The sequence below is a fragment of the Danio aesculapii genome, chromosome 24 (assembly GCF_903798145.1).
Source record: "Danio aesculapii chromosome 24, fDanAes4.1, whole genome shotgun sequence".
Lineage (NCBI taxonomy): Eukaryota > Metazoa > Chordata > Actinopteri > Cypriniformes > Danionidae > Danio > Danio aesculapii.
In genome coordinates, this window is record NC_079458.1 from 11,698,435 (window position 1) to 11,726,355 (window position 27,921).

Below are 27,921 nucleotides of genomic sequence, written 5' to 3' on the forward strand. Positions count from 1 at the left end.
TAATAAAGGGACTAAGCCAAAAAGTGAATGATTGAATGAATAATACATTATTTTGACACTTCTATATGTATTCAAATTACTGTACACTTCACTATTACAAACTGCATACTGTACATACACTTGACAGTTTCCAAATCATTCAAATGCCAAATGTAAATATCATCCAAGACTCCATAGCAATCTCAACACATAATAGACATGACCTAAACAAGAAGGAGTTTGTAAAAATAATAAGAAACTAGTCCTACACACAAGACCTTTTTAGGACAAAATTCTGACAATTGTCTTGCAGTACAATATCTGAACAATGTCTTTAGGTATGGTAACCATAGTACAGTACAAGCAGAATTATTACTGAAATGTATATTAAACACACAAAGGATGAAACTGATTAGTTGGTTTAGACTTTAGACTTAATTTTGAAAATGTAAAATAATAAAACAACTATAATTGTAAATTCATTTTGTTTGAATATTAGTTTGTTTGGTTGCTGAAGGTTGCAGGTCAAGACATCTCCATCCGCTATTGATTTGCATCAACTTGAGTGTGTGGTTATAGCGATGCATGCACACATATGCACAATTCTTGAATTCTCTGCTGATTTAGGACTTCTTACACCTGTATTTTGATTTCAAGCTATTTACGACATCCCTGTTCTACCAATCATTCTTCCTGCTACACTTTTAGTTCACTTTGTAGTGAATTTTGGCTCCATTTCTCGTGAGATGGCAGGGGTGATTGGAAGAAACCAAATCATGGGGGGAATATTTTCTACAATAATTATATTCATAAATAAAGCTAAATAATAAAATACAAAACATTTTAATTACTTTATAAGCAAAATAATTGACCAAGGTTTAACGGCTATCTATTATTTTTCTAATATTTCAACGACCCATCATCAATTTTTCCTTGATTATCCATGACAGACTCTAAGCAGTCAAGGTACATTGTGAAAAAAAAATATCTGTAAATTGGCAGTTTTACGTATTTTGTGATTCCTGTTTTTATTTTTCCCTGTTTATTCATGCTTTTGAATTGCATTATGAGACCTTGATATTTCTTCTGACAACTTTTAAGCCTAAAATTTTGAAAAAATTTGACTTTTATTAACATTTTAATAGTTTAAAGTGATATATTGTCTAGGTTGGTGTTGTATATTACTCTACAAAAACCTTGTAATAAACTGCCAGTACATGTTCTGTTATCTTACTGTCAGGCCCCCGTGTTTATATCATGTGACCTTCCCCATGTGCTCCTTTGTTCTGTTTTTTCCGCCCCTGTAGGTGATTAGAGTCATCATGTCCTGTGTATTTATAGTCCTGTGTGTTGTTCAGTCCTTCGTCCGGTATTCGTAGTGATGTCTGTCTACACCCATGTCGTTCCTGAGTCTCCTGTGTTTCCTATGTTCTTCCATGTGAGTGTTTATCAATAGGTCGACGTATTTGATAACTACTGCGATCCTTTGGCTTCCTGGGAGAGCCCAGGGGTCCGTTCTTCGTACGTGGATTACTCAGTTAGCTGGATTTGGATATTGACAATTTAACATGATCCAGGATCGTTTCGTTCTTCAAAACTGATTCGAGAGTTGTTGTCATAGCAATAGTTTTAGTAGCTCAAACCTGCTAGGGAGCAGGCTCATTCCATATAAATAGGATTAGATTGGGTCAGTTCAAGCAAAGATAATACTGAAAGTATGTACCAAATGTTGATATTTTCTTACAGTAAAATTAGCATGTATTTGACCATTAAAGTGCTCACATTAAGATGACTTTAGATGTGTGTACTCTGCTCGAGGCTGAGCACATACACACACAACAGAATGCGATCTCTTTCGCGCTTTTAAAACATGAATGATTCGAATGTACATAAATGAATGATGCGCAACCCGTGCTGCAAAAGTTACAGTACATGCTTTTAGTCATTTTCACGTAAAACTGAGCTTTGCAGAGCAACAAATGTGTACAACTGGAAAGGGGGCAGTATAAGATTTTTTTTATAATCGTTAGAAGCCAAAATTGAAACCGAAACTGAATTTTCGATTAATTGCCCTATAATAAAAGTAACTTTGTTAAACTGTAGAGTAGAATTTTCAACATCAATAGTCGACAGAGTAGAGAGCAACATCCCATAATGCAATTTACAACTGTAAATGAATGGAAAACACAAAATACGGAGACTGTTAAAGTACGTAGTGATCTGAAATAAGAATTGAACATCAATGCATTAGGTTCAGGCCACATCAACAAACCTTCCTCCTCAAAAAATAGAAACCATGTCAACACCAAGTACAGAGACCCGTGAAGTCTGCAGACATGGATGAGACACATGTCGTATCCTTTAAACTTAAACACCAATTGCCATATAGAGGAACGAGAGCATTAACACTGTGACAGAACGCATTTTCACAGCCTGCTGTTGTTATGGTTACCTCTGCGGGCGAATGTGACTTCTGCTCGCGAGCATCTATTTGTGACTAGATGAAAATATGTGCTGTGACTTATAATCTAACTTCTGTTACTGAAACCTTTTGGGAAATGTTGTGGAGACATTTGATGCATAGCACCAGCTCAATTTGGTGTCCTTTAGATGTCAACCTAAAGCTTCCACTACTCTCTATGCTATTTTATAGATAAGTAATAGAAAAATCAGGGGGAAAATGGCTGAATGGGTTCAGACTACAAAGTATTTTTGTCTGTTACGGTTTTGTCTACGAGCTAATCCAAGAACAAGGAGAAGGCTTGCAATACATACAGTACCGTGATGCAATAAATCCCACTCTTTTTCATATACACTACTTGACAAAAGTCTTATTATCAGCAACACATAATAACTTGACTTCTAGTTGATCATTTGGAAAAGTGGCAGAAGGTAGATTTTTCTGATGAATCATCTGCTGAACTGCATCCCAATCATCACAAATACTGCAGAAGACCTATTGTAACCCGCATGGACCCAAGATTCTCATAGAAATTAGTTAAGTTTGGTGAAGGAAGCATCATGGTTTGGGGTTACATTTAGTATGGGGGCGTGCGAAAGATCTGCAGAGTGGATGGCAACATCAACAGCCTGAGGTATCAAGACATTTATGCTGCTCATTTCATTACAAACCACAGCAGAGGGCAAAATGTTCAGCAGGATGGCGCTCCTTCTCATACTTCAGCCTCCACATTAAAGTTCCTGAAAGCAAAAAAGGTCAAGGTGCTTCAGGATTGGCCAGCCCAGTCACCAGATAAAAACATTATTGAGCATGTGGGGTAAGATGAAGGAGGAGGAATTGAAGATAAATCCCAAGAATCTTGATGAACTCTCAGAGTCCTGCAAGGACTTTCCAGATGACTTTATTAATAAGTTATTTGAGTCATTGCAGAGATGTATGGATGCAGTCCTCCAAGCTCATGGGAGTCAAACACAATATTAACTCTTTTTCCACTGCACCATGACTTTATATTCTATACTGTACATTATTTCTGTTAAGTGACAAGACTTGTTGTCTAAGAAAAGTCAGACCTTACTGTCCTAATTAATTAAAAATCAAGGCATAATAATTTTTATTTTGGTAAAATAAGTGTAATCTAGAGGCCTTTGAAGAATCTAATCCTGCAATGTTTCTTGCAGATACACACATCGCAATATTGATACTCAAACAATATATTGTGGAGCCCTACTTTAAAAACTGTGTCAAGCCACTTCTTTGCTGTCTTACTGCTTTCTTAACTTGGTTTGAGGGAATCGAAATTCTGCCCACTAGTCTATTGGTGAAACATAGTTACAAATTTTTGATAAAAAAACAGCATGTCCTCTTTGAATGGTTACAGAGATGTGTGTTTTTATGTAAATATGAGTCCTCTCGAAATTAGTTTTTAATATTAAACTTTACTTCAAATGCCTAACAAATTCCAGAATATCTAATTATTTTCAGTGCTATGAAAAGGAAATTTAGCATTTTTAAAAGATCTATATACAGCAAATGTGATGGTGTGTGTATTTTCTGAGGGAGGCTCATGGGAGGAAAAACAGCCATCCACTTAGACCAGTCAAGCAAGAAAAAAAAAAACAAAAAAACTAGACCAAAACTAGCCAGTCCATCCAGACAGAGATTTGTGTTCTGACTTTGAAACACACCACAACAAAGTGAGCGAGGAAATGTGGATGAATGTGCTTTATGAATGAGTGTGTCGGACTGAAGGTCGCAGATAATCAGCCATCACTCCTGAGGAAACGACACACAAAGACAGTAATTGTTAGCCTGCACGAGGCTGAGACGCTACAGCACCGTCTCCCTCTTTCACCGTCTCTCTTTGGGATTGAAAGGTCACTGTCACACCGTGGCCTGGTTTTATTCTGTCTCCTGGAGGAGTCGAGGTGAGCAGGTATTTTTAATGATCGTAGTGTGTATGACTGTGTGTTTCTGGAAGATATGAACTAGATATTCAGATCAGAATAATGCAGACTCATATCATGTAAAAAAATGCAGTACATAACTAGGACGGACTTTCTCAACAATATATATTCAATCATTTATTCATTTTCCTTCGGCTTAGTCCCTTATGTATCAGGGGTCACCACAGCGGAATGAACCACCGACTATTTCAGCATATGTTTTACACAACGGATGCCCTTCCAGCTGCAACCCAGCATTGGGAAACACCCTTACACACTCATTCACACACAGACTCATACTGTACACTACGGCCAATGTAGTTCATCCAATTCACCTATAGCGTATGTCTTTGTATTGTGGGATATATTATATTATAAATTAAATATATTATTTATTGTATATTATTGTTGGTAACACTTTAGTACCAATTCTCACTATTAACTAGTGGCTTATTACCTGCCCATTATAAAAATATTGGCTGCTTATTATATTAACAACCTTAATAATTAATAATAAGCACCACATTGAGAGGTTATTAAAGCAAAAATTAATGGTGATAATTAAACCTTAAAATAAAGTGTGACCTAATATTTTAGTTGTATTTTTTAATGTTAAATTTATTTCAATTAACAAAGAAAAATATTTAAATATTGTGAATAATGACAAATGAAAGTAATATATTAGATCATTTTAATATGCTGATTTGATCCTCGTAAAAAATCTGTACTGAATTGTTACTTGATAAAAATATTACTTAATAAAATTATTATTCATTCATTCATTTTCCTTCTGTATAGTCCCGAATTCATCAGGGGTCACCACAGCGGAATGAACTGCCAACTTATCCAGCATATGTTTTACACAGCGGATGTCCTTCCAGCTCTAACCCAGTACATTCATACACATTCATTCACACTCATACACTACGGCCAATTAAGTTTATTAAATTCACCTATAGCGCACGTCTTTGGACTGTTGAGGAAACCGAAGCACCTGGAGGAAACCCACTCAGACCATGAGATGAGAGAACATGCTATATTATTTATTAAATATATTATTTTATAATATCTATACAAATATTGGCTGTTTATTATTAACTAACTTAATAACCATTAATAAGCACCACATTGAGAGTTTTATCAAAATTGCCAAAATTTATTAGGCAAAAAACCTGAATAGTTTATTAATCAGACCCCCTAGTTTTTCACGATTTTTTTGTGATAAAAATTACAGATTTTGTGGTGGTAATTTCCAAAAATGTTCTGACTTTTTGGCGTAAAAATAAATAAATAAACAAATAAATAAATAAATATATACATACCTATATATATATCGGCTTAGTCCCTTTATTAATCCGGGGTCGCCACAGCGGAATGAATCGCCCATATAAATATATATATATATATATATATATATATATATATATATATATATATAAATTATATATATCTTATTTACCATATTAGGCAGCCTGCTATGTAAGGTGTGCAATCTGACACAAATCATAAAAATAATAAAAATACAGCTTTTTTATTTTGCTCTCTGTTAAGACAAGATCTAAAACAGACCTAAAAGGGTAGGGATTAAGCCACAGGAAAGTTGTATTACTCTTATTTTCATCCACAATCTTACTTTCTCTCAGATTTCACTCCTCGGAGCATCTGACATCATGTACCTCACACATAGGACTTGCTTCCCCTGTCGTAATACACCTAAAACACAGATTGCCATAAAACTCGTCAATGGCAGAGAAGTGTTTTCTCTCGTTAACTGCAGGGAACGGAAATCATTTATCGATTTGAGAAAGTCCTTCAATTCAGTCACGTCTAGCAGCCGTCATCCTTGAACCATCTCCATCATAGTAAGCTGCTTGCTTTTCTGTCTGTGCCAATGCTCCATTTGTTAGATATTTGCTCACACTTTCTTTTGCAGTCTAAAGTGCGTCAAACCTACAATTCGCACCACAGAATGTCTAATTGCATGTTTGCATTGACTTAACAAGTAAATCACTCACACTTCATCAGTGTCTGCTTACTGCACAGGCTACAAAACAATTTAGCCCCCCTTTTATGTAATGTAATGTAATGTAATGTAATGATTGTGAGGGCACAGGTGAGACGTCATTTTTCGAAAGATACTCAAATACATCACATGCGCTGCTTATGCAACCTCTATAAGTCATCTAAAACAATGTATTCCAAAATGAAATAAATATAATTAGATTATATGGTTTGGAATTGGACGTTTTGTGAAATTCTATAATTTTTTTTTTCGATTATTTTGCGTTTAAGAATTTCCAGGATCACAAACAATTGCGTTTTTTTTTTTTTGGTTGATTTTCGTTGGATTCAGGATCGCGGAATCACGAAAAACTAGAGGGTATAATTAATGGCAATAATTGTACCTTAAAATAAGATGTGACCTAATGCTTTAGAAGTATTGGTTAATGTTACTTTTATTTCAATTAACAAAGAAACATATTTAAATATTGTGAGTAATGACAAATAAAAGTGTGATTTATTTTAGACCTTTTTATTTATGCTCATTTGACTCTCTAAAAACATCTTGTGTTATCATCAGTACTGAATTTCTATTAGTTTTGCTCATTAATTATTGAATAAAAATATTATTTTCCTCAAATAAATTCCTCAAGAAAAAAAAACATATCTTCACAACAGACCAGATCAGACATCATTCAACTCTTATAAATTTGACATACTCTTTATTCTTTATTACAGATTCTTTATTCTCTCATTATTTACTTATTTATTCACATATTATTATATGTATCCATGCTAGGTTTGAGTAATTATATGAATGTAAATATATATACTTATATTACTTATATACTTATATAAACTTATATTTGAATAATATGAATATGTATACATGAATAGTACAAATAATATCAATATATTACATTAATATTACATTACATAACATTACTATTACTTTATTAATTACATTATCATACATTATTATTATTATTAATACAAAGTACAATATTATTATTTAATAAGAAAAAAAGACAAATTAATACATATTTTATCATCAGTGTATCTTAAAAAATAAATAAAACATTTATACTACATAATTCAAACAGCTTGTGAATCCTGTTGCATGATGATTTTCATACGTCCTACATTTTTGCATGTGCGATTCAGAACCCACTCATTCATCGGCCTTCAGGGATTCTGTCAAAATCGATGTAGTCTTTTTGTCGACAAAACGTCATCTCTCAGGTCAAGGGCAAAGCCTTTAGCCAGAAGAGTAAGTGTCAAAATATCAATTTTACACACTGTTGCGCAGCCGAGAACTTCTTCCCTGAGAGATACTATGTTTCTTTTCCTGTCAGGTCGACTGGTCATCTGCTGCTATATCATTTAATTTACATCATCTGACGACATTTTTATAGCATTGGTGACATCATGTTCAGGATCAGGGAACGTCACATTAAAAACAAATTTGCTAAATGACTTTGTCAAACTCTAGTTTTTGGTGAAAGTCAATCTCATCCCACGGGAGTCCTGCCAGCTAATCTGACTTTGCTTGCCATCTCATTCAAAAGTGGAAAAAAAAGGTGTTAATGTGTGTTTGCAGCTCCGTTCCAAAAGTTTAAACAGCAGACTCATGTGTGAAATGAGTTAACGAACAATTCTTAGTCTTAAATACTTAAATTAAATAAATTAGCAATAATCTGAAACATTAAATGGGCTTAAAAGGGTCCTATTATGTGCTTTTTATACTTTTAACTTTCTGTAGTTATTAAATCCTGCTGTTTGAGCTTGAAAAATATCCCTAAGAATGACAAAGGGGGTTATTCTCTCTATCATTCAGCACTGTGTCTGAGCTTTATCAAATGTCTCCTTTGTAAGTTAAAAAATTCTCTTTATATGCTTATAACTTTTTATATGCTCCTTTATAACCACTGGAAATACCCCAAGAATAAAAAGTTTGGTTTTGCCTATATTTGGAACGGTCATTAATCTTAATGAGCTTTACTCTGATGCTCTGCAGCTCATGCTTTGTAAGAAATATTTTAAACTGAGCAGAAACCTTGCTAATCTTTTCAACTGAAGTGGTAGAGAGGTTTATTTTATCTAGGAGTGTGTGAGCTATCTTTATGCCACAACAGTATCCCTAGTTTGCTCCTCAATTTTGTTGTGGATAAAATATAAATTATAATTATACTCAACAACAGGGACAGACAGAGATGCATGAAAACACAAAAGGGAATTAATATCAATCTCGATGATACTCAAATACCCTGTCAGAAAATTCTAGTGGCTGCGAATGAGCTTTTTACAGTGTCTGGTTTAATGTTAATGTTGTTTTCTTATGTTTACATAGATGAATATGGCCACGGTGTAAATGCACAGCACAGTTATAGGCTTATAGCTACATTATACCATTATGATAACATGATATCATTGCCTTCAGTGATTTCCTAAAGATAAATTCCAAACAATAACGCAACTAAAATAACTACAGCAGTCACTGTCATCGATCTCATTTGAAGTAAGAGCTCGTGATGACGTGTGCAGGTGTTGTAGTGCTGTTCCATTTCATAAGGGTAAAATTTTAAGCCCTTCCCCTTCACACTCCGTTTCAAGGGCCAAGGGGAACGGTATGGGAAGAGGTATGGGTAAAAAGAATTAACTGGAATTGGGCTTTACACTCAGCAGTGTACATGTGTTTGTTGCCTTATTACAAACATACATAGTGAATTTCACAATATACATATTAAACTAACAAAAGATACACTTCTTTAGGGTGATGCTGACTAAATTTATAATCTGTATATCCTGCATTTTGCATTGAGACAAGCTGTGAAAACTCTGTGGTCATGCATTGCTGCCTCCTTTTCAAAATAAGAGTCCCACTTATAAAATAGGTAAAATACAAGCTTAAATAAGCTTAAAAATAAGGGGGAAAATATAATTGTTGTAATCTCATAAGGAAACATTGTGTCCAATCAAATGCTACCTGAGGCATGTATATTAATGATTCCATGTCCATGTGGATCATCAGAGTCAGTGCTTTATTTTCCACCAGGATTTTACACAGATTTACATTTATATAGATTATATATGAGCAATATCACACAAGTAGCAGTGCGATGTGGCTGTATATCGGCACTGGTGGGAGGCATGTGTTGGCTCGAGGTAGCAGGTCGAGTATCTTAGTGTCCCACCAATGATGATATACAGCCATATGGCACTGCTACAAGTCTGATATTGCATTTATACAACAGTCTGATGGCATAATCGTGTGTATAAAAAAGAAAATCAAACACTGAGAGTCTCAAAAACCTTTTTGTATGAGGAACTACTTTTCATTCACATCTGCAGCTGACGTCAGAAGAGCAGAATCCATTGCTACTGCACAAACTTTAGAGCTAGTATTTGAATGATTCCTAATATCTAAAGCAATGACAAAACAGGTGATTTTGCTCACATTTTAAGATTATAAGGCTGAACGGCATGAAACGCCATCAGTCTACAGAGATTTCCCAGTATTTCTCTGTTGCAATCGGGAGATCACAGTAATTAAACCCAGAATAAGCCAAAGCAAAAGCAAACACTACCAGATTACTACGGTATAAATACAGTACAGAAACATAAAAAAGAGAAAAGACGACTTAGAAAGTCACTTACCAGTTTTATTACGCTGTTTTACTTCTCTAAGGGCTTATTTTGTGGTCCCTATCACCATCCTGTGGCGGAGCGTCTTTGCTCTGCTAAGAATGACAGGCTGATTTCGTTGCCTTGTACTTGTACATGTGTGATGACAATAAATTGAATCTAATCTAATCTAATCTGATGAATGTCAAATTGCTGTATACGAAACCACATAGTTGCAATCTAAACAGCTACATTCTTGCCTTAAAAGCCTCAAAAGTACATTATGTTGTCAAACAACTGCAATATTTGTCAAACTGTAGTGAGTTTATTGATCTGCTGTCACTCTATGTGGGCGGAGTAATACACAAGGGGGAGGAGGCTGTATAAGTGCTGTTATTGCAGAATATTGCACGACAATCAGCCAATCAGATTCGAGAACCAGACAGAGTGGTTCTCGAATATACGGTGGTATAAATATACACACATTGTTTTATATATATATATATATATATATATATATATATATATATATATATATATATATATATATATATATATATATATATATATATATATATGCGTTATCGGGCACTAATAAGAGACTCTGTTCGGGCGATTAAAAAAAATATCGCCATTAATCTATTCTCAAAGTTGGGTTGGGAGCTGGGTCTATTCTACACAAGCTATGATGACTTTCACCTTGGTATTTTAGTGCAGATGTATACCTGGCCAGTGAGCCTTCTGACAAAAAAGTGCCCTTCTGAATCAAATCAGCAGCAGGATGGCCTTCTGGATCTTTCACTTACTTCACTACTGACTACATTTACATGGACATCTGTAATCTAGTTATTTGCTATAAAAGGTGTTTACGTGAAGTGCTTTCATGTAAGAGTTTCCTGTAATTTTGGGAAACTTAAACTGCAATTCGGCAGTTTCACTATCATTCAAGAACATTTCATTCATGCCCCTGTGACAAACTGTTCTATTAGATGCAAATAAGGAGTAAGGACTAATGAGAGTGTTATGGAATTTAATAACGCACACTGAATGGAAAGAAAAAACCTCCGCATTTCACGATGTGCATGTGTGTGTGCAGTCCTTTACTGACAGCCGTGTGTGTGGATCTTGTTGGAAAATACGGCGGAAAGTCCTACATGACGGTAATAGTTTGATTGCGGTGTTTACTTCAATAATACCACTAATATATGCATAGTTAATGTCTTAATTGCATTTCTGTTTAGTTCAGTTATGACTAGTCAGATTAAGATAATCAAAAATAAATAAATAAATAAATAACTAAATCGCTGTTTTGGGCTTATGTAGGCCTACAGTTCAAAATTCATGTTTAACTGAATAAACAGTTCGTAAACACAAGTACATAGTTCATAGTAGAGCAGATTCTCAAGCAGTTTGGGATGCATTTTGGAAACAGGAGATGAGCCCTTAGTCTAATTTGCCACCTGGCTTAGGAAACCTGTTCTCAAAGACTTACTTTTAGTCATTATTTGGGTAGCACACATATTCTGAATCCCTTCGGCAGAATTCAAATGAGCCATTTTAATCTAGCTTAATTTCAAGATTAATCTAGATGTGTGTATCTATGCTTATCTATAATATATACACACACATTTTAAATTCAAATAGTATCATTTAAATGTTTAATATTAAACTATAATTAATGTTATTACATAATATTTACTATTTCTTATTATTCAAGGATATTTATACATGTTCCAAAATTGCATGTAAGCAGGGACTGTAGATTTAAAATGTAATAATTATACCTATTTAAATGACACAAAACACATCAAGTAATCCTCTTTTACACAAAATCAAACAGAAAAAGCAACAGCTGTCACATTCATTGCGTAGCAATTAAATCCAGATTATCACACTGTTAAATTCTCTAATTAACCACAATGTTGAAGAGGAAGAAATTAGCTTCCTTTTCTTTATCCCGCAGAAGATACAAGCTAAACCACCAGCTCGACTCTCGCTGCCCTACATACAAAGTGTGACTGATCTACTCATCTGAATGTTGAAGCACGTCTGTTCAAAGACACCTTGCAGGAAGTCAAAAAATCAAAGTAAAGTGAATCCCGCAGACAATAATCAGACTCCTCTTGTGTCTACATTAATAATCGAAGCTCCCAGAACACCGTGATTTTCTCAGAGTTTTAGTGATCATCAGAGTTGGACCCGAATAACAGCCGGTGTGAGATATTCTTTCCCTACAGATAAAGATTTCCTTGCGGACGCAACGTAGCACATCTGGAGCCGCATCACTGATGAGAAAGAACGCTAAATGGAGCCAGATGCTCATTACTAGATTTTTGGATTCTGTCCTTCGTAGTCCTATACGGGACGTCTCGCCTCCAAACCGGGTCATTGTGGCTAATTAGACCATGAAGTGAAAAATTAAGGGAGGCCATAAAAGCGGTGATTATAATTGGAATTAATAAGCAGGAAAGAAAACAGAAAAAGCTCAGATACTGTCTCATATTTTAGGGATGATTTGTTGTCTCGCAGCCCATTTCTAAAATGATTTTGAAATGCTTTATTCTTTATCATTCTGTAAATATTAATAGAGTTTTGATGGGTTTCATTCGTCATTGAGTTTTGATGCTTTAGCACAGAAAACATATTTTGTTTTGTTATAAATATACAAATGTACATGTATGGTATGAAAATTGATTCGCATCTATCCATTTTCTTGTTCGGTCTAAATACTAAAACTAGCCAAAATAAAAAAAAAATAAATAAAACAAACAATACTAATACTTTTTCTTATCATATATGACTTCTATTGCTTTATATGCTATATCACTCACCGGCCACTTTTTAGGGTACACCTTACTAGTCCCTGGTGGGACCCCCTTTTGCCTTCAGAACTGCCTTAATCCTTCATGGCATAGATTCAACAAGACAATGGAAATATTCCTCTGAGATTTTGCACCATATTGACATGATAGCATTATGCAATTGCTGCAGATTTGTCGGCTGAACATCCATGATGCGAATCTCCCGTTCCACCACATCCTATAGGTGCTCTAATGGATTGAGTTCTGGTGACTGTGGAGGCCATTTGAGTACAGTGAGTACAGTATTGGTGGTTATTTGAGTTACTATTGCCTTTCTATCAGCTTGAACCAGTCTGGCCATTCTCCTCTGACCTCTGGCATCAACAAGGCATTTGCGCCCACAGAACTGCCGCTCACTGGGTATTTTCTCTTTTTCGGACCATTCTCTGTAAACCCTAGAGATGGTTGAGCAGAAAAAAATATCAGTAGATCAGCAGTTTCTGAAATACTCAGAACAGCCCGTCTGGCACCAACAACCATGACACGTTCAAAGTCACTTAAATCACCTTTTTTCCCCATTCTGATGCTCGATATGAACTGCAGCAGATCTTCTTGACAGTCTACACGCCTAAATGAATTGAGTTGCTGCCATGTAATTGGCTGATTAGAAATTTGTGTTAACAAGCAGTGGGACAGGTGTACCTAAAAAGGTGGCCGTTGAGTGTACATGCAGTACACATGATTTATAACTGTCCAGATCAAACTACAAATCAGCAACTTTAACGAACTACAGATCTCATGATGCACTTCACTCACACACCTGGACCAGATTCCCCTTAATTGCAAACGCAAACAGTTGAAGCTGTTCAGGACTAATCAGATAAACTATAAACACAGCACACACACATCATGGCTGAGTCTTGTGATAAGTGAGCATTTCTAAGCGTTTTCCCCATCTTGCCTTGCCGTGTTTTTGACCTTTGCTTTGTTTTACCGTTTACATTACATTACATTTTACAGCCTGTCCCAACCCTTCGCCTGTATTCTGACTTCGCTTTTGAATTATCTGCATGCTCCTGTCTGCCCCTGTTTTACCTTATGCCTGCCTTATGATTCTCTTAATAAATTGTTCTTGAATCCTCATCTCTGTTGTACCCGACGAATAACGAATACGAATGAATGAAAGAATGAATAAAGAATGAAATAATGAATAAGCAATTAAACAGAGAAACATACACAACCCAACACAAATCGATTGTTAACTTAATCGTTTTTACGAATTTAAGTGGATTGAACATAAAACAATAAAGTTGTCCCCAAAAACCTTTAGAATTGTGTTGTTTCAACTCATTTTAAAAGCCATTGGCAAAAGCTATTTTTGAGTGTATCTAAACTATTTAGATCAGTCTAAACACCTAAAGAGATATTTCTAATTATTAAAAAAAATATATATATTTAATTATGTTATTACAAATTAGTTAATTACAAATATTATATATTTGTAATTAATAAAATACATGTATACATATACATATATACATATATACATACATATATATATATACATACATATATATATACATACATATATATATATATATATATATATATATATATATATATATATATATATATATATATATATATATATATATATATATATATATATATATATATATATATGATGGCTTTTTGAACAGTAAAAAAAACAAAACAGTAAAAATACAGTAAAACAGTTTGTACAATAAAAATAAATAGACAGATAGATCAACTAACAGATTACGTTCAATCTGAAAATAAAACCTCTGTGTTTCATTAAAAACCTGTCGAGTCACCAACAGAAAACTTTCATGTCCCTATGAAAAGGTCCACATGCAACCTTTGAATTGACATTAAATCTTTTCACACCAATCAATCTCTCATTTCCTTTGCCATCAGCAACACTGTCAGACTGCTGACAGACAAGGTAACAACAGCGTTTCTTTCTGGAAAAAAAGAGTTTCCACTTTCTTCTCTTGCTATTACCCAGAAAAAAGTCCTTGCCACAAACGACTGTGTTCACGCTATGCTGCTTTGTGCCATATATCTGCGCTGGATCGGGCTAGGAACAGAATCCAAATGAAGCTCCAGCAAATTTGCATCTGCATTTCAAACGCAGGTCTGCGTGGTTCCACCTCTCCTGGATGCACTCAAGATGAACGTGATAGATATACATATCAATGAATCCCACTGGCCATTAAAAATTCAAACCTGCTGAATACAAGTGGTCCTCACAATAAGAGGAGCCAAAATCACCTTCACGGGACAGCAGCATTTAAAGAAAACTCCAAACTTTTCATCAAAAATATATATAATCTGTAATTAATCACTCACTCCCATGTAGGTCCAAACCAATGAGACCTTTGTTCACTACCAGAACACAAATTCAAATATTTAGATGACATCTGAGAACTCTTTGGCCCTCCATAAAATGCAATCTCAACAGGCACAGAACGTCAACATGACGTCAGATAGACGTTGTACCCCAACGTCATTGGGACGTTGCGTTTTGCAAATGTAAGGCTGGCGTCAATGTACAACATCGGAGAGAACTAAATATCAAAGTCTAATGATGTTATAGATTGACATTGTGTGGACATTACCACTATTTTTGGTTTGGATTTTGGTTGCCATATCTGACGAATAAATGTTAATAATTGACGTCAATATGATGTTGCTTTAAAATGCTGGCCTGATGATGGATTTTGCTCACTTTCCAACACAAGCTAAATTCAACAAAATATCAATATCAATTCACGTCGTTATTGGACGTCAAAATAACATTGCCTTTAGGTGCTGGCGACTTAAATCTAACCTAAGTCTAATGACAATGTGTGTCTGCTGGGATGATTCAAAGAAAAGGAACAAAAACAGTGTCAAAATTTTCCATGTGACTTCAGTGGTTCAACCATAATCATACGAGTCTCCACTTTTGTGCACCAAAAAACTATGTAAATATGACTTTGTTCACCCAAAGTCTTCTCTATTCCTTGACAGGTCAGGGTGCACATTTACTGCAGGCAGTACAATGTAATGCTATTACAGTAAGCAGCAGAACATAGTCATAGCTCCCGAAGTAAACATGCAACATGATCCAACGTGAGAGAGAATATATAGGTGAACAAAGTAGTTTTTATAGTTTTTTTGGTGCACAAAATTGTTCACAAAGCCTTGTATGATCACAGTTGAACCACTAAAATCACCGTAGAAATGTAAAGTATGGCTGCACAATATAGCAGAAAAGTTTTGTTATCGTGATGATATTATAGTCGATATTTGTATCGCATATAGGTGCAATAAATTGGATTTATTTGTTGTGCTAACTATGTGTTGCGTGCATAGGTTGTTTATCCAAATTTCACCAATAACATATAACTTCATTTTCTTCACATCTGCCTCCCAGTTCACAGTTATAGGGGCTATAATGCTATTGGCTAGACCAAACTCAACTGAGAACATAAAGTGCCTCAGAGCGGAGAGATGAAAATAAACATTAATGCTGGGAGCAAAGACAAGTGAAGTAAATATCAACAGGGAATACTATTCCCAACATATGCCGAGGTTTTCATAAAGTCAAAATTTTTTCCACCTCGACATTTTTAAGCCTCAATTAGATTTAAATAGATCATAAATATATATTAACTGTAGTATGACTGTATGTAGTATTACACAGCTAAAAATGGTAAATCATAAGAAATATCGCAATACTCAACAACATTACTGCACATTTTCCCAGTATCATGCAGCCGTAGTGTGGGAGCTGCAGAGAATGTGCTTTGAACATCCTTCTTGAAACTTAAAAATAGTGACTTTGCATGTTACATATTAATATAAAGTTGCTATAATACTTCAAGCCAAATCAAAGGTGTTTTGCAATTTTTAACCAAATAGAGCAAAAACTAAATTCATCGTTCAAGTTCTAATTAGTATCAAACCTTTAACTTAATAAACAGTTGTTACTAAACAGTTGTAGTTAAACTAATCAATGGAGCACAACCATGCAACAGAACTCAGATAAGCTCGCAAGAAACAAAGCTTGAAAGAGTAAATTACATGGTTGTTTTCAGCGACAGGCTTCAGCCACTTTTTAAACTCGTCTTTCTCCAACCAGGAGTTCGCAAACTTACATTTTCCCATTTTGCCGCCTGTTTCGCGACATGTGGAGAGTGTCACATCCAAAGCAATCTCACGACAATTTGTAACTTTTTGATTTAGTGGCTAATTCATATGAATTCGTACGATCTAATTCGTACAATTTAGTACGATTTGCTCATCACCCAATTACGGTTGGGGTTAGGGGCCACGCTTCCTTTTTAAACTCGCACATTTTCAATCGACTGAACTTGTACGAATTAGCCACTAAACGGACAAAACGCAAAATACTCACGTTTTCTCGTGAGATTAGGCTGTCACATCACCTCTCTGCATTTGTCGCAAATTACGTGACATTACCCGGATGGAGGAGCTTGGCCGGACGCATCCCGGGCCGAACTAATTGCGTGGATTGAGCACGCCGCTGTTGATATTAGGACAAAAATAAATATATTTATGCTTTTTTGGAGTCAGACACTTTGGACAACGCTTGAACAAAATTTAAGACCTTGTAAAAACACAATTAAGACTTTTTAATACCTTTTAAGGGCCTTAATTTTCTCATAATTGATTTATCAACTTCTAATACTTTTTAAGACCCCGCGGACACCCCGCGGAGTTCGCAACAGCTTACCAATGTACTAAAAAAGTTCACTTGTGCTGGTAAAGACATGCTCATTTTCTCTCCATATGCACCAGACACTGTCTTATCAGCACTCTATGTTTCTGGAAAACACTGTGCAATTCTGAATGTACACCACGCAGGTGAGTGGGATTGACAAACCACGTGTAGGAAACGCACTCTTTTCCTCTCTACATGCACAGGTCACTTTCTTATTTGATTGACAATTTGTGCAATTTAGACTTGTGTCATATGTACTGCATGCTGCTGTACTCTGTGATTTGAAGTGCTTCTTTTATCCTCATTTGTATGTTGCTTTGGATAAAAGCATCTACTAAATGAATAACTGTATATGTATTCAATATAAACACGTTTAAACTACCATTGGTCCATGATGTAATTGCTATACGCCTTCTTTGACTTTGAAATCTTCTCCATTCATTTTCTCTGTTTAGTCTATCAAAGTCTGATGCACATGAGTAAAAATATAAACTAAATAGTTGCTTTATAGCATAAATTAAGTTTCTAAATGTAAGGCTTAATGTAAGAAACTCACAATACAACTCAAAGCACAATTCAATGTTAAAGACATCCATCTGCACATGTACTGTATGGTAGAGTTTTAAATAGAGGTTCATTTAAAGACAACCTTTCCAAGACAGTTTTACCATGGAAACAGACTAACAGCTAAAGCACAGCTCATTAATTAAGCCATCACTGCTAAAAGTGTCAAAAAAGATAAACAAAGAAAAAAAGTGCCTAAAAAAATAAAAACTTTTCCAATACTGTAAGTTTTTAACCATAGAAATGACCTACTAGTTAAAACAGTCATTTATATGCATAATTTCTTATCATTTACATGAAATGCATCATGATTACATTTATGTAGTGATAAATGATAGAAAATGTGCCTTGATTAGTTATGAAGTTGTTTTGGTGTTGACTTTAAGATTTAATGAGAATGATTCTTCCAATCAAATATGCACTGAACAACAAAACAATAATACTGTAAATTATCATTATATTTACACTTTGGCAATCTCCATTTAATATTCATAGACAGAATATACTGACTTGAAATAGGTCTGTTTTCCATGCCTCGCCCTCGATAAGGATAAACCATTAAAGATTTATGCAATACAAGTTACTTACATTTTTGCCAAAATAGCAAAAAAATAAATAAATAAATAACACACATACAGTTTACTGCTAGTTTTGGCAGTACAAAACAGACAACTTACTAGCTGTCAAACAAATTATGATTGCAGGGCTGGATTATTGATTCAAAAAGACTTACTCGGGCACTACACTATGCCATTCTGCAACCTCAAAACAATCTTCAACCATACTGTATGATTTGTAAAGAAATACATTTTGACATTTGCATCACATAGCCAGCTCTAACCAGTATAGTACCAACTATTTTCAAAAACAATAACTGACATAATTGTGTCTAAAATACATCTCACTCAATATTAAATCTTTGTTTGTTGAACTGTTGCATAAAATCAATAAGCAATCATGCATACATTATATTTTATGCTCATTCCAACTTCATTACAACAGCCATCATCACACAGTAAAAGCGTTTAGACTCTCAATATGTGTTTTTTAGCTTGTAATTTTGCTAAATGCGTGACATACTCCAAAAAATCAGTGTGCAAGTCATTAAAACAACAATTAGCTTCCTTCTGTACACTGTTAGACATTTTATTGTAATTTTGTGAGAACTTACTGGCAGCAAGTTACAGCAAATGCCTAGTTACAGTAACTTACCTGTAAATGTGTTTTACAGTAGCAGGGTCCTACCGCAGTTTCACTTTACAGCCTTAAAATAGCCTTTCCGCAACTTTTTTTAATGATAAAATGCCCTTTACCAATTTATTAATATTACAGTATGACTACTTTTACAGTACTTTTACTGTAATTTATTTACATTTTACACTAGCAGTGCAAAACTTTTATTTATATTAGTCCAAATAAGTGACACATTTTTTCATGAACTGTCACAGTTTTGTAGTCTTCAACTACAGTAGCAGTACTAAATGACTTTGATTACAGTATGATACCGCAAATTCCTAATATGCAGTAAATTACTGTAAAGTTTTAAAATGACCCAAAATGCATGAGTAGGGTCTGTCTGCGGTCGGCAAGACAGGGGCATAACTTGAAGGCCTAATATAAGGCATAACTTGAAGTTATGGAGACCCACATGTCAAAACTATGTTGTTGGCACTGTACATCAGTTATTAACGTTTACACCTCGCCCGACCCTAAACCCAATTATCATAGTTATTAACGTACAGCCGCAAGGCTTTCATACCTGACGCGCTCGCCATTGTACTGTGAAACCAAAGGGGCCGACGCAGAGTAGGCTGTCATTTTGAAGAAGTCAGCGAGTGGAGTTACTAAATGCAAGAATATAGTAATATATCAAATTAATTGTTTGTAGATAAATTTGGAGAAAATTGCTTTTGGATGAAAACATTTGGTCAGAATGTTCTCTGGTAAGTATTTCCGCCATCTCGTTGTGATATCTCGCATGGTTCAATGGAATCTCGATAACTGCAAGATACGTCTCTCTAACTTACTACAAGTTACACCCCTGCATGTTACGCCCCTGTCTTGCAGTCTGCAGACAGATACACTTGTAATGCAGTGTATATTACAGTAGTGAACGGTAAATAATGTATGTAGTAGTTTACTGGGTGTAAATAACTAAAATTGTGGCAAAGTCGATAAATATTACACATCTTTCCACAAGCACATTCTTCCAGCAAATTGGTTTGGTTTACTGATATACTCACAGCCATATAGACGGCAGCGTAAACACTGAGCGCGGCCTCTTTAGAAGGGAAGGTCTTGCGGGCACGCAGGATGTCGTCCTCATTGCCAGTGCAGGCTTCCTGATGGCTGATATAGCGGAGAGCTTGCTGACAACCCAGAGCTGTGAAGTTGGGTTTGCACACAGTCAGAAAATGAGGAGCCAAATTCCCCGTTACCACCTGACCGGCGTTCACAAAGATGTCTGTGGTGAACAGGCCAAACAAGTATACACCTAAAGAGAAACACACATAGATTGACATTACTACAATGCAATTATAGCCAATGAGTAGCCAGTCTGTTTACGTGGACACTGATAGTCTAACTTTCTCCCTTATTCCAAATAGGACAACATAAGGTGTTTACATGAGTTTCTTTTTTTTTAAATATTGCTGTCATGTTATGGTTTTACATGTTATAATTCATAGATCGATTAAAAATCCATGTCAATACATCTCAACATGACATTCCCCCAGAATTACACATATAAACATACAGTTCGTCTTTGTTAAGATAATATATAGAGTTCTGAGTAGGGTCACAATGAATTTTTTTAATTATTGATTAAAAATAGCATTTGTTTTTCAGGGTATTTGCAGGTTTGTAAGAGTTATATTTAAGACTTTTTATAGTACCGAATTTGCAAAAAAAAAATAAAATTTGCAAAAAAAAAATAAAAATCACGCAACAAATAATTACCATCCTTAACACTTATTATTGTATACAGAAAGTGTAAAAAACCTCAAAACACTCTCTTTGAACGGACTATTAATTACTAGTAATAGCAATGGCGCTCCAGCAACACTCTGTAGTGGAATCACTGCGAATGTTGCTTATGCAAGCAAAATCCCCACTAGCATGTGTTTTATTAGGTTCCACCTACTTCGTTCTAGGTGACAATCTTCATTATGGAGTCAGTTCGATTGTATTTTTGAGTATACAATCGAACTGCTTTACATGCATGTTTACATAGAAATGCGGATTTAACACATTTTAAGATTAATTTAATTCTTATTTTTGTACTACAGAATTTAAGACTTTTTAAGGATCTGCAGACACCCTGTTTTTAGGCCGAAAGAGAAAATTAGCCAAACAAAAAATGGGTCAAAAAAGGCTATACTGTTCTACAATGTTCAGCAATGTTTAGTCAAAATCAAAGTCAGCTTTATTGTCAATTTAACCACATGTACAGGACATACAGAGAATCAAAATTGCGTTACTTTCAGATCCTAGGTGTCTAACATATACTATTAATACAAAAAGTAGAATTTTAAAAATAAATTACATTAAATACAATTACACATATAATATAATCTTAAAATATAAGTAAAAATAAAAAAAAATTGTAAACAACACATTTACACTTAAGGGCACATGGCAAGGAGTGAAAACCAGAGTTTTGCAGATGCAAAACAGTATATAGTGCAAAATGTACAGTATAATGCAAAGTATATAGTGTAAATATATGTGTAGTATATAGTGCAAGAAGCTTGTAAATATGATGAATACAATAAAGTGACAGTGTCTTAATAATATACAGGCATGTTATAAAATTAATATTAGCATTTTTAATATAATAATAATAATAATAATAATAATAATAATAATAATAATAATAATAATAATAATAATATTAGCATGTATAATAATAATAATAATAATAATAATAATAATAATAATAATAATAATAATAATAATAATAATATTAGCATGACTGTTTAAATCTCCCTCCAGCCATTGTCACTGCATAGTGTGAAGTGGCTTTCACACTGGACGCAGAAAGCGTTGCACTATGAAATCAATTAATTTCAATAGCTTGTGTCGTGCAAGGGCAATTTGTTGCAACAACGTTCCGTACTTGTTTATGCACTCCATGGTTAATGTTCAAAATAGCTCACTGTTGCTGTCCTGTCAAGGCAATGCTGGTACGCTTCCTGACTGTCGATAAAATAAGTTTGAAAAAAGTTACATTTCAAATGTCTTACAAAATTACTATTCTATATATCATTTTTTAAAATACTTGATACAGTTATGACTTGTACAATTATACATTATTTATATATTTTTATTATGCATTACTCTATTAACTACAAAACAATAAATAATTTTTACAAAACACTTAAGTTTTCGTTTTTTGGCCAAATGCATCTAGAATTTTCCATAATTTTCATATCGATGCATCCCTAGTTCTTTTTGTGTGTGTGTGTGTGTATTTTATGATCATTTCAAGTGCAGTTAAATATTTGTTATTGTGTTTATTTGCTGTCAAACTGTTGATCGCTGGCCTGTGCAAAACATGGTTATAAGTTTGACATGATGGTAATAAATGTGTACATGTCTATACTGCACTTCAATAATGTGACTAAAATAATAATGCTGGACAATTCTTAATTAATTTTGTTTACTGTGCTTAAAGTTTGACATTATCCTGATTAAGATTAATCAAAAATCTCTGTTTACATAGTAAATTGTTAATCAGTGTGTTGTCTAAATGGTGTTAATATCATAGCATTGTTGTCCATGTAATCATACAGAGTGTCTATACTACACACTCCCTACAGTTGATATTAAAATTCCTAGCCTTCATTTGACATTAAAAGCATGTAATCCCTTAAAGAGAATCCATCAAGGTAGGACTTAAAATATGTATCTGACAAACATGACCTGGAAAATTGGTTCAATTATTCAGTGGTCTCTCTTGGCTTATTTCTGTGGCTTCAGTTAGCACAGAGTGTACCAGCGAAATTTCCCACTTAAGCATATTAAGGGGATGGATATGACTATGAGTAGGTGATCTCCATGGTGCACACATCTCTCCGCTGAGCTGTAAGGATGCATTAGATGAGCTAATGTTCTGAGCTGATGAGATAATAACCAAACATCATAATTGAGCGGAGTCTTTATCGTCTGTGCTCTGTTAATCAAACCATAATACCTGAAAGAAAAGCTCAAACACTCAGATGTCTATGGGATTTACTTCTCATGTATATAATTATACTGCCATATCAAATGTACTTGTATTAAATATTTTTTTCCAATTAAACATATTTACTTCCCAATTTTATGTATAGGCTATTTGTATGTTTATATACATAGTATTTATATTCACCACTTTATTTTGTAATAGTGACTATTAAACAGTGATGTTACCTGTAGTTACCCATAGGGACTTTTTTGGGTGCTTTGTAATATCTATTCAACATTTAAAGTGGACCAAAAATGTTTTTCTAAATTGTCCTAAGACAAGAATAGGTGTTGTTCAATAGTTTTAGGAAAGCTTTGATGAAAGTTCCTAACTTTAGTTCCTAGCCATATCGACCTAGAAAAAAGCAACTTCTTATTTTTCGTCTGTATTAGTACAGGGTGTAACTACAGAAGGGTCCAGCTTTGACTCTTTCACACGTGAGTTTAAGATACTCTAGCTGACCCTTCTGCGTGAGTTTTTGTGTGATTGTTACTTAAGGCTCGTACACACCGGGATGCTTTTCGTTTGCGTTTATCGCCAGCGTTTTTCGAGACGTTTTTCCGGATTCAAACCCAAGCGATTTTCACTGGCGTCGAGCAGAAGAGTATGCAAAATCACTCCTTGACGTTAGATGGCGCTACACAACTTTAAGCTTCTGACACCTGCTTGTAACAGAAGTAGAAGACAGAAAGTTGACACACTTGTTAAAGTTACTGGCGATTCGAACAAGCATTCGAATAGCAGCTCCAGCTCTAGCAATGAAGAAATGATTATTGTTCACCAGTGCAATAAGCAGCTCCACATTCATATCGCCTCTGGGCATCTTTTTCAATGTGCGCTTGCATTGACAGTTTTGTGCTTGAGCGCCTCCAAGTGCTGTTTACTGTAACTTCAGCAGCTGCACGTGAACAAAAGTGCCAATCTGATTGGTGGAGAAGGTTTTGACGTGGTGCGTCAAAACAAAGAAAAAAAACGAGCAAGGGGCATTTTTTTTTAATTACGCTTTTACGCCTACCATTTTGCGTGTTGGTGTGCAAGATCACATTGGCGCCCTTTATTTAGTCACAAGGCATTAAACATAGATAGAAAACAGGAGCAAAAAGCATCCCGGTGTGCACGGGGCTTTAGAATCCATTGTGTTTTGAAGTTTAGCCCCAATCATCTATGTTATATATTGTATTTTGTTTCTTTTTGCCTTTTTCTGTAAATATTGACAAATGTTCTAATTATATTGTGAAATTTCTGATACTCCGATTCTCAAATATGTGATAGAACATATGTTTTGTCTTTTAAACAGCTTAATAATTATCCTATTATTTGCTATATGATGGGTAATGGGCGTGGCCATTGTTGCTAGAAGGGATACAGCTGCGATCGGAAATTAACAAGAAGTACACATTAATTGTATTTTATTAGCATCTACCCATACCTCAACCCTAAACCCAACCCTCACGGTAATGTTATTTGTTGTACAGTGTCACAAAAATAATGCTAATTTGACATGAGTATCCTTAGCTGTATCCCATATAGACTTCACCCTCTCCTGCAGTGCAGAGAAATCAAGATGGGATACGGCTGAGGATACTCATGTCAATATAGCATAATTTTTGTGACACTGTATGACAAATACTATTTTTACATTACCGTGAGAGTTGGGTTTAGAGATGAGGTAGGGGTAGACATTAATAAAATACAATTAGTGAGTAATTTAATAAATAATATAAATACTTCCCTTAACTTCTGTTTGCAGCTGTATTCCTTCTAGCAACAACCGCAGGAGAAATCCGAGCTGCTGGATTTACATCATGTTTATTCATATATTTCTTTCAAAGTACATGAAGGTAAGCAATTATTTATCTTGGAGAGGAATAGAGCAAATATTCTAGTAACATAAACAGTTTGTATCTTACGTGAACAAAGCAATTATCAGGTTATATGAAATAAATTACTGTTATGTTCATCTTTATATACATCTGTGTGTATTTTAAAAGCCTTAAATGGTAAGTTTTGTTTGTAGTTATGAGTATTTGAATGTCTGAAACCTAAAATAAATGTAATTTGTTTGAAAGCATGAATAAATTTTGATTTATGACAAGCGCTGCCCACCTCTTTCTGTGCCTCAGCATGTGCCGTCAGATTTGAATATTAGCAGTTGATGATGCGCTGTGAACATTCTAATCACACCGGTGTGATTGTATATTTCAGGGACCAGCCAAGGCTGATCACACCGGTGTGATCATATGCGTGAAAGGCTTAAATAGGAAAATTATCTAAATTTTTGTTTGAAATTTCTTTTGCTAATGGTCTAGTCAGATTCAATGATTGATGCTAAGCTAAGCTCAAAGTGCTTCTGCCACATTAAATAGAATAGAATAGACTTAATTCTGATAAAACTCAACTGTTTTAACTTCCAAAAAACTGGATTGTTCCTCTAACTATGGAAAATCATTATGTTGGTTCATCACTCCTGAAGCAAAATGAGAACCGCTGAGCTTGAGGAACCCCAAAACATGATGGACAGATCACAAATTGGTCTTCTTTTTCATAATAGCCCTAATTTTTAAGGAGTTTTACAATATTAGCCCAAGAAAAGGAAGTCACCATTGTTTCTGAAAGAGCTCCGTTTTTCTCCTTCACTCCTAAATGTCATGTTCTTTTTGTTTGCAACATCTTTTCAGCTCGATAGAATGACAAGCTCGACAAGGCAATTATTGTCGTCGCTGAAAGACTGGTATCAACAATAAGTCATTTTCATAACTGTTGGCAGATGCATTTAGACAACATTAATATAACAAAGCACCGTTTAGCAAGTTTCCCGGAGTAAATACAGTCACTCGGATGACTGCCTTGTGTTGCTGTGTGTCACGTAAAAAATCCACAAGTTTGACAGACAATTTGGAAAAGTATGGTCTTTTTACTAAGAGAGTTTAAGAATGTCAGTTGAGGCTTGAATCAAAAGGCTATATTATTAGGTCATTGGCTGGCATCACATTTATGCTATGACTGGCAGTTTCTGAACTGCTATTTGTCTATGAACAAACTGGTGTAAAATACTGCGTATCCACACATTTACTCGCACAATGATGACAAACATTCTGAGGGGGAACATATTGTCCTTTTAATCTTCGTGCAATTGAATATGCAATTTCGCATATATATATAAAGAATATACAAGATTAATTAAAATAATCTACAAAAAAAGTCATTGCTTTGAGATAGGGATGTGACGAGTTGCTACATCAAGTGCAGTGACCCACAGCACATGCCTTGCATGCCATGCATTTATACTTCTACACACTGTTTGTGCACCTTCTTCAAATGTTATCACTCGATTTAATGGCCGTTATCAGTGGTTATCAGTTGATAGATATGGGCCCATAGGGGCCTTCTCCACCTACTAGTAGGCTCAGAAGGCTGTTATTATCCATCCACAAAGTTAATCAGCTATACTAATAGAGAAGTCTCTAGATCCAGATCTGTTTTTACATTACTGTGACGGTTGGGTTTAGGGTTGGGGTACAAGTTAATAAAACCCAATTGATGGGAAATTGAATAAATAACATAAATAATTCTTGTTAACTTCCGGCCACAGCCATAAGAGATCTATAGCTGATTAACCATGTGGATGAATGTTAATAGCCTTCTGAGCCTACTAGTAGGCGCAGAAGACCCCTACTGGCTCATATTAATCAGCTGATAACCACTGATAACACCCATTCAATTGAGTGATAACATTCGAATCGGCTGGTTTGTGTTGCTCTGCAATAACCCTTCTGAAATGCTAGCTGGCAGTAGGTTGTTATCTTCCTCTGTATCGAGTTTCTTTGCGGGTGTTTTGTCTTTTATGAACACTACCTTAATGTACAAGTAGATAAAACTCGCTCATTCAGAGGCCGGAACCTGCGGACGCGCAACAACTTTAATCATAAGGTAAACACAAACAAAAGTTTCCATCTGGAGCTCCTTCATGGGATTCAACACTTTTAAACACTCACTCCCTCGGGCTTGCGGCTCTCAGAACCACCCTCACTCGTCACCGTTACCAAGCCAACCAATCACAGAGCTTGTGATACACGTCGTTGCAACAAGAAGTTACAATTTTTGAGAGGTGTGCGTCAGCATCGACTGTGCTGAACAATATGCGTACGCTTGATGCAGAAGAATTAATCAGCCTTTACTCAAGGAAATGAGATGAGACAAGAGATTGGGTTCATAAGAGTGAGACAAGATTTTGGTACTATTTTTAAGAAATTTTCAATAATGAAATACATGAATGGAAAAAAGTATTTTATTCAACTGAAAAAAATCATTAAAATCACAAACTGCAATTTTAATAATGCTTTTTTAACCAACTTATAATGAATGTTATTGTACTTCTATTTTAATGAATTGTGCCCCAAAGGACATGCAAACACTGCTAAATATTTAGCTATAAACTCTACTGACTGGCTTCTCCCTTGTACAACTTCACATGAGAAATCAAACTCCTTTCCACAAATTGAACTTTTTCATTTCTCATCAGTTTCACTTTTATTCTGCAACATTTCATACTCCTGTGACAAACTCTGAGC

General features: G+C 34.9%; 1 protein-coding gene across 4 annotated transcripts in view; it reads right to left on the reverse strand.

Annotated features, from left to right (window-relative positions):
• plppr5b (phospholipid phosphatase related 5b) overlaps positions 1 to 27,921 on the reverse strand; it is a 103,904-nt gene that overhangs the window by 23,147 nt on the left and 52,836 nt on the right. For all 4 annotated transcript variants that reach the window (XM_056451164.1, XM_056451165.1, XM_056451162.1 and 1 more), the window contains one exon: positions 20,370 to 20,620. In XM_056451164.1, the coding sequence (XP_056307139.1) occupies positions 20,370 to 20,620 (251 nt within the window). The remainder of the gene's footprint in view (positions 1 to 20,369; positions 20,621 to 27,921) is intronic.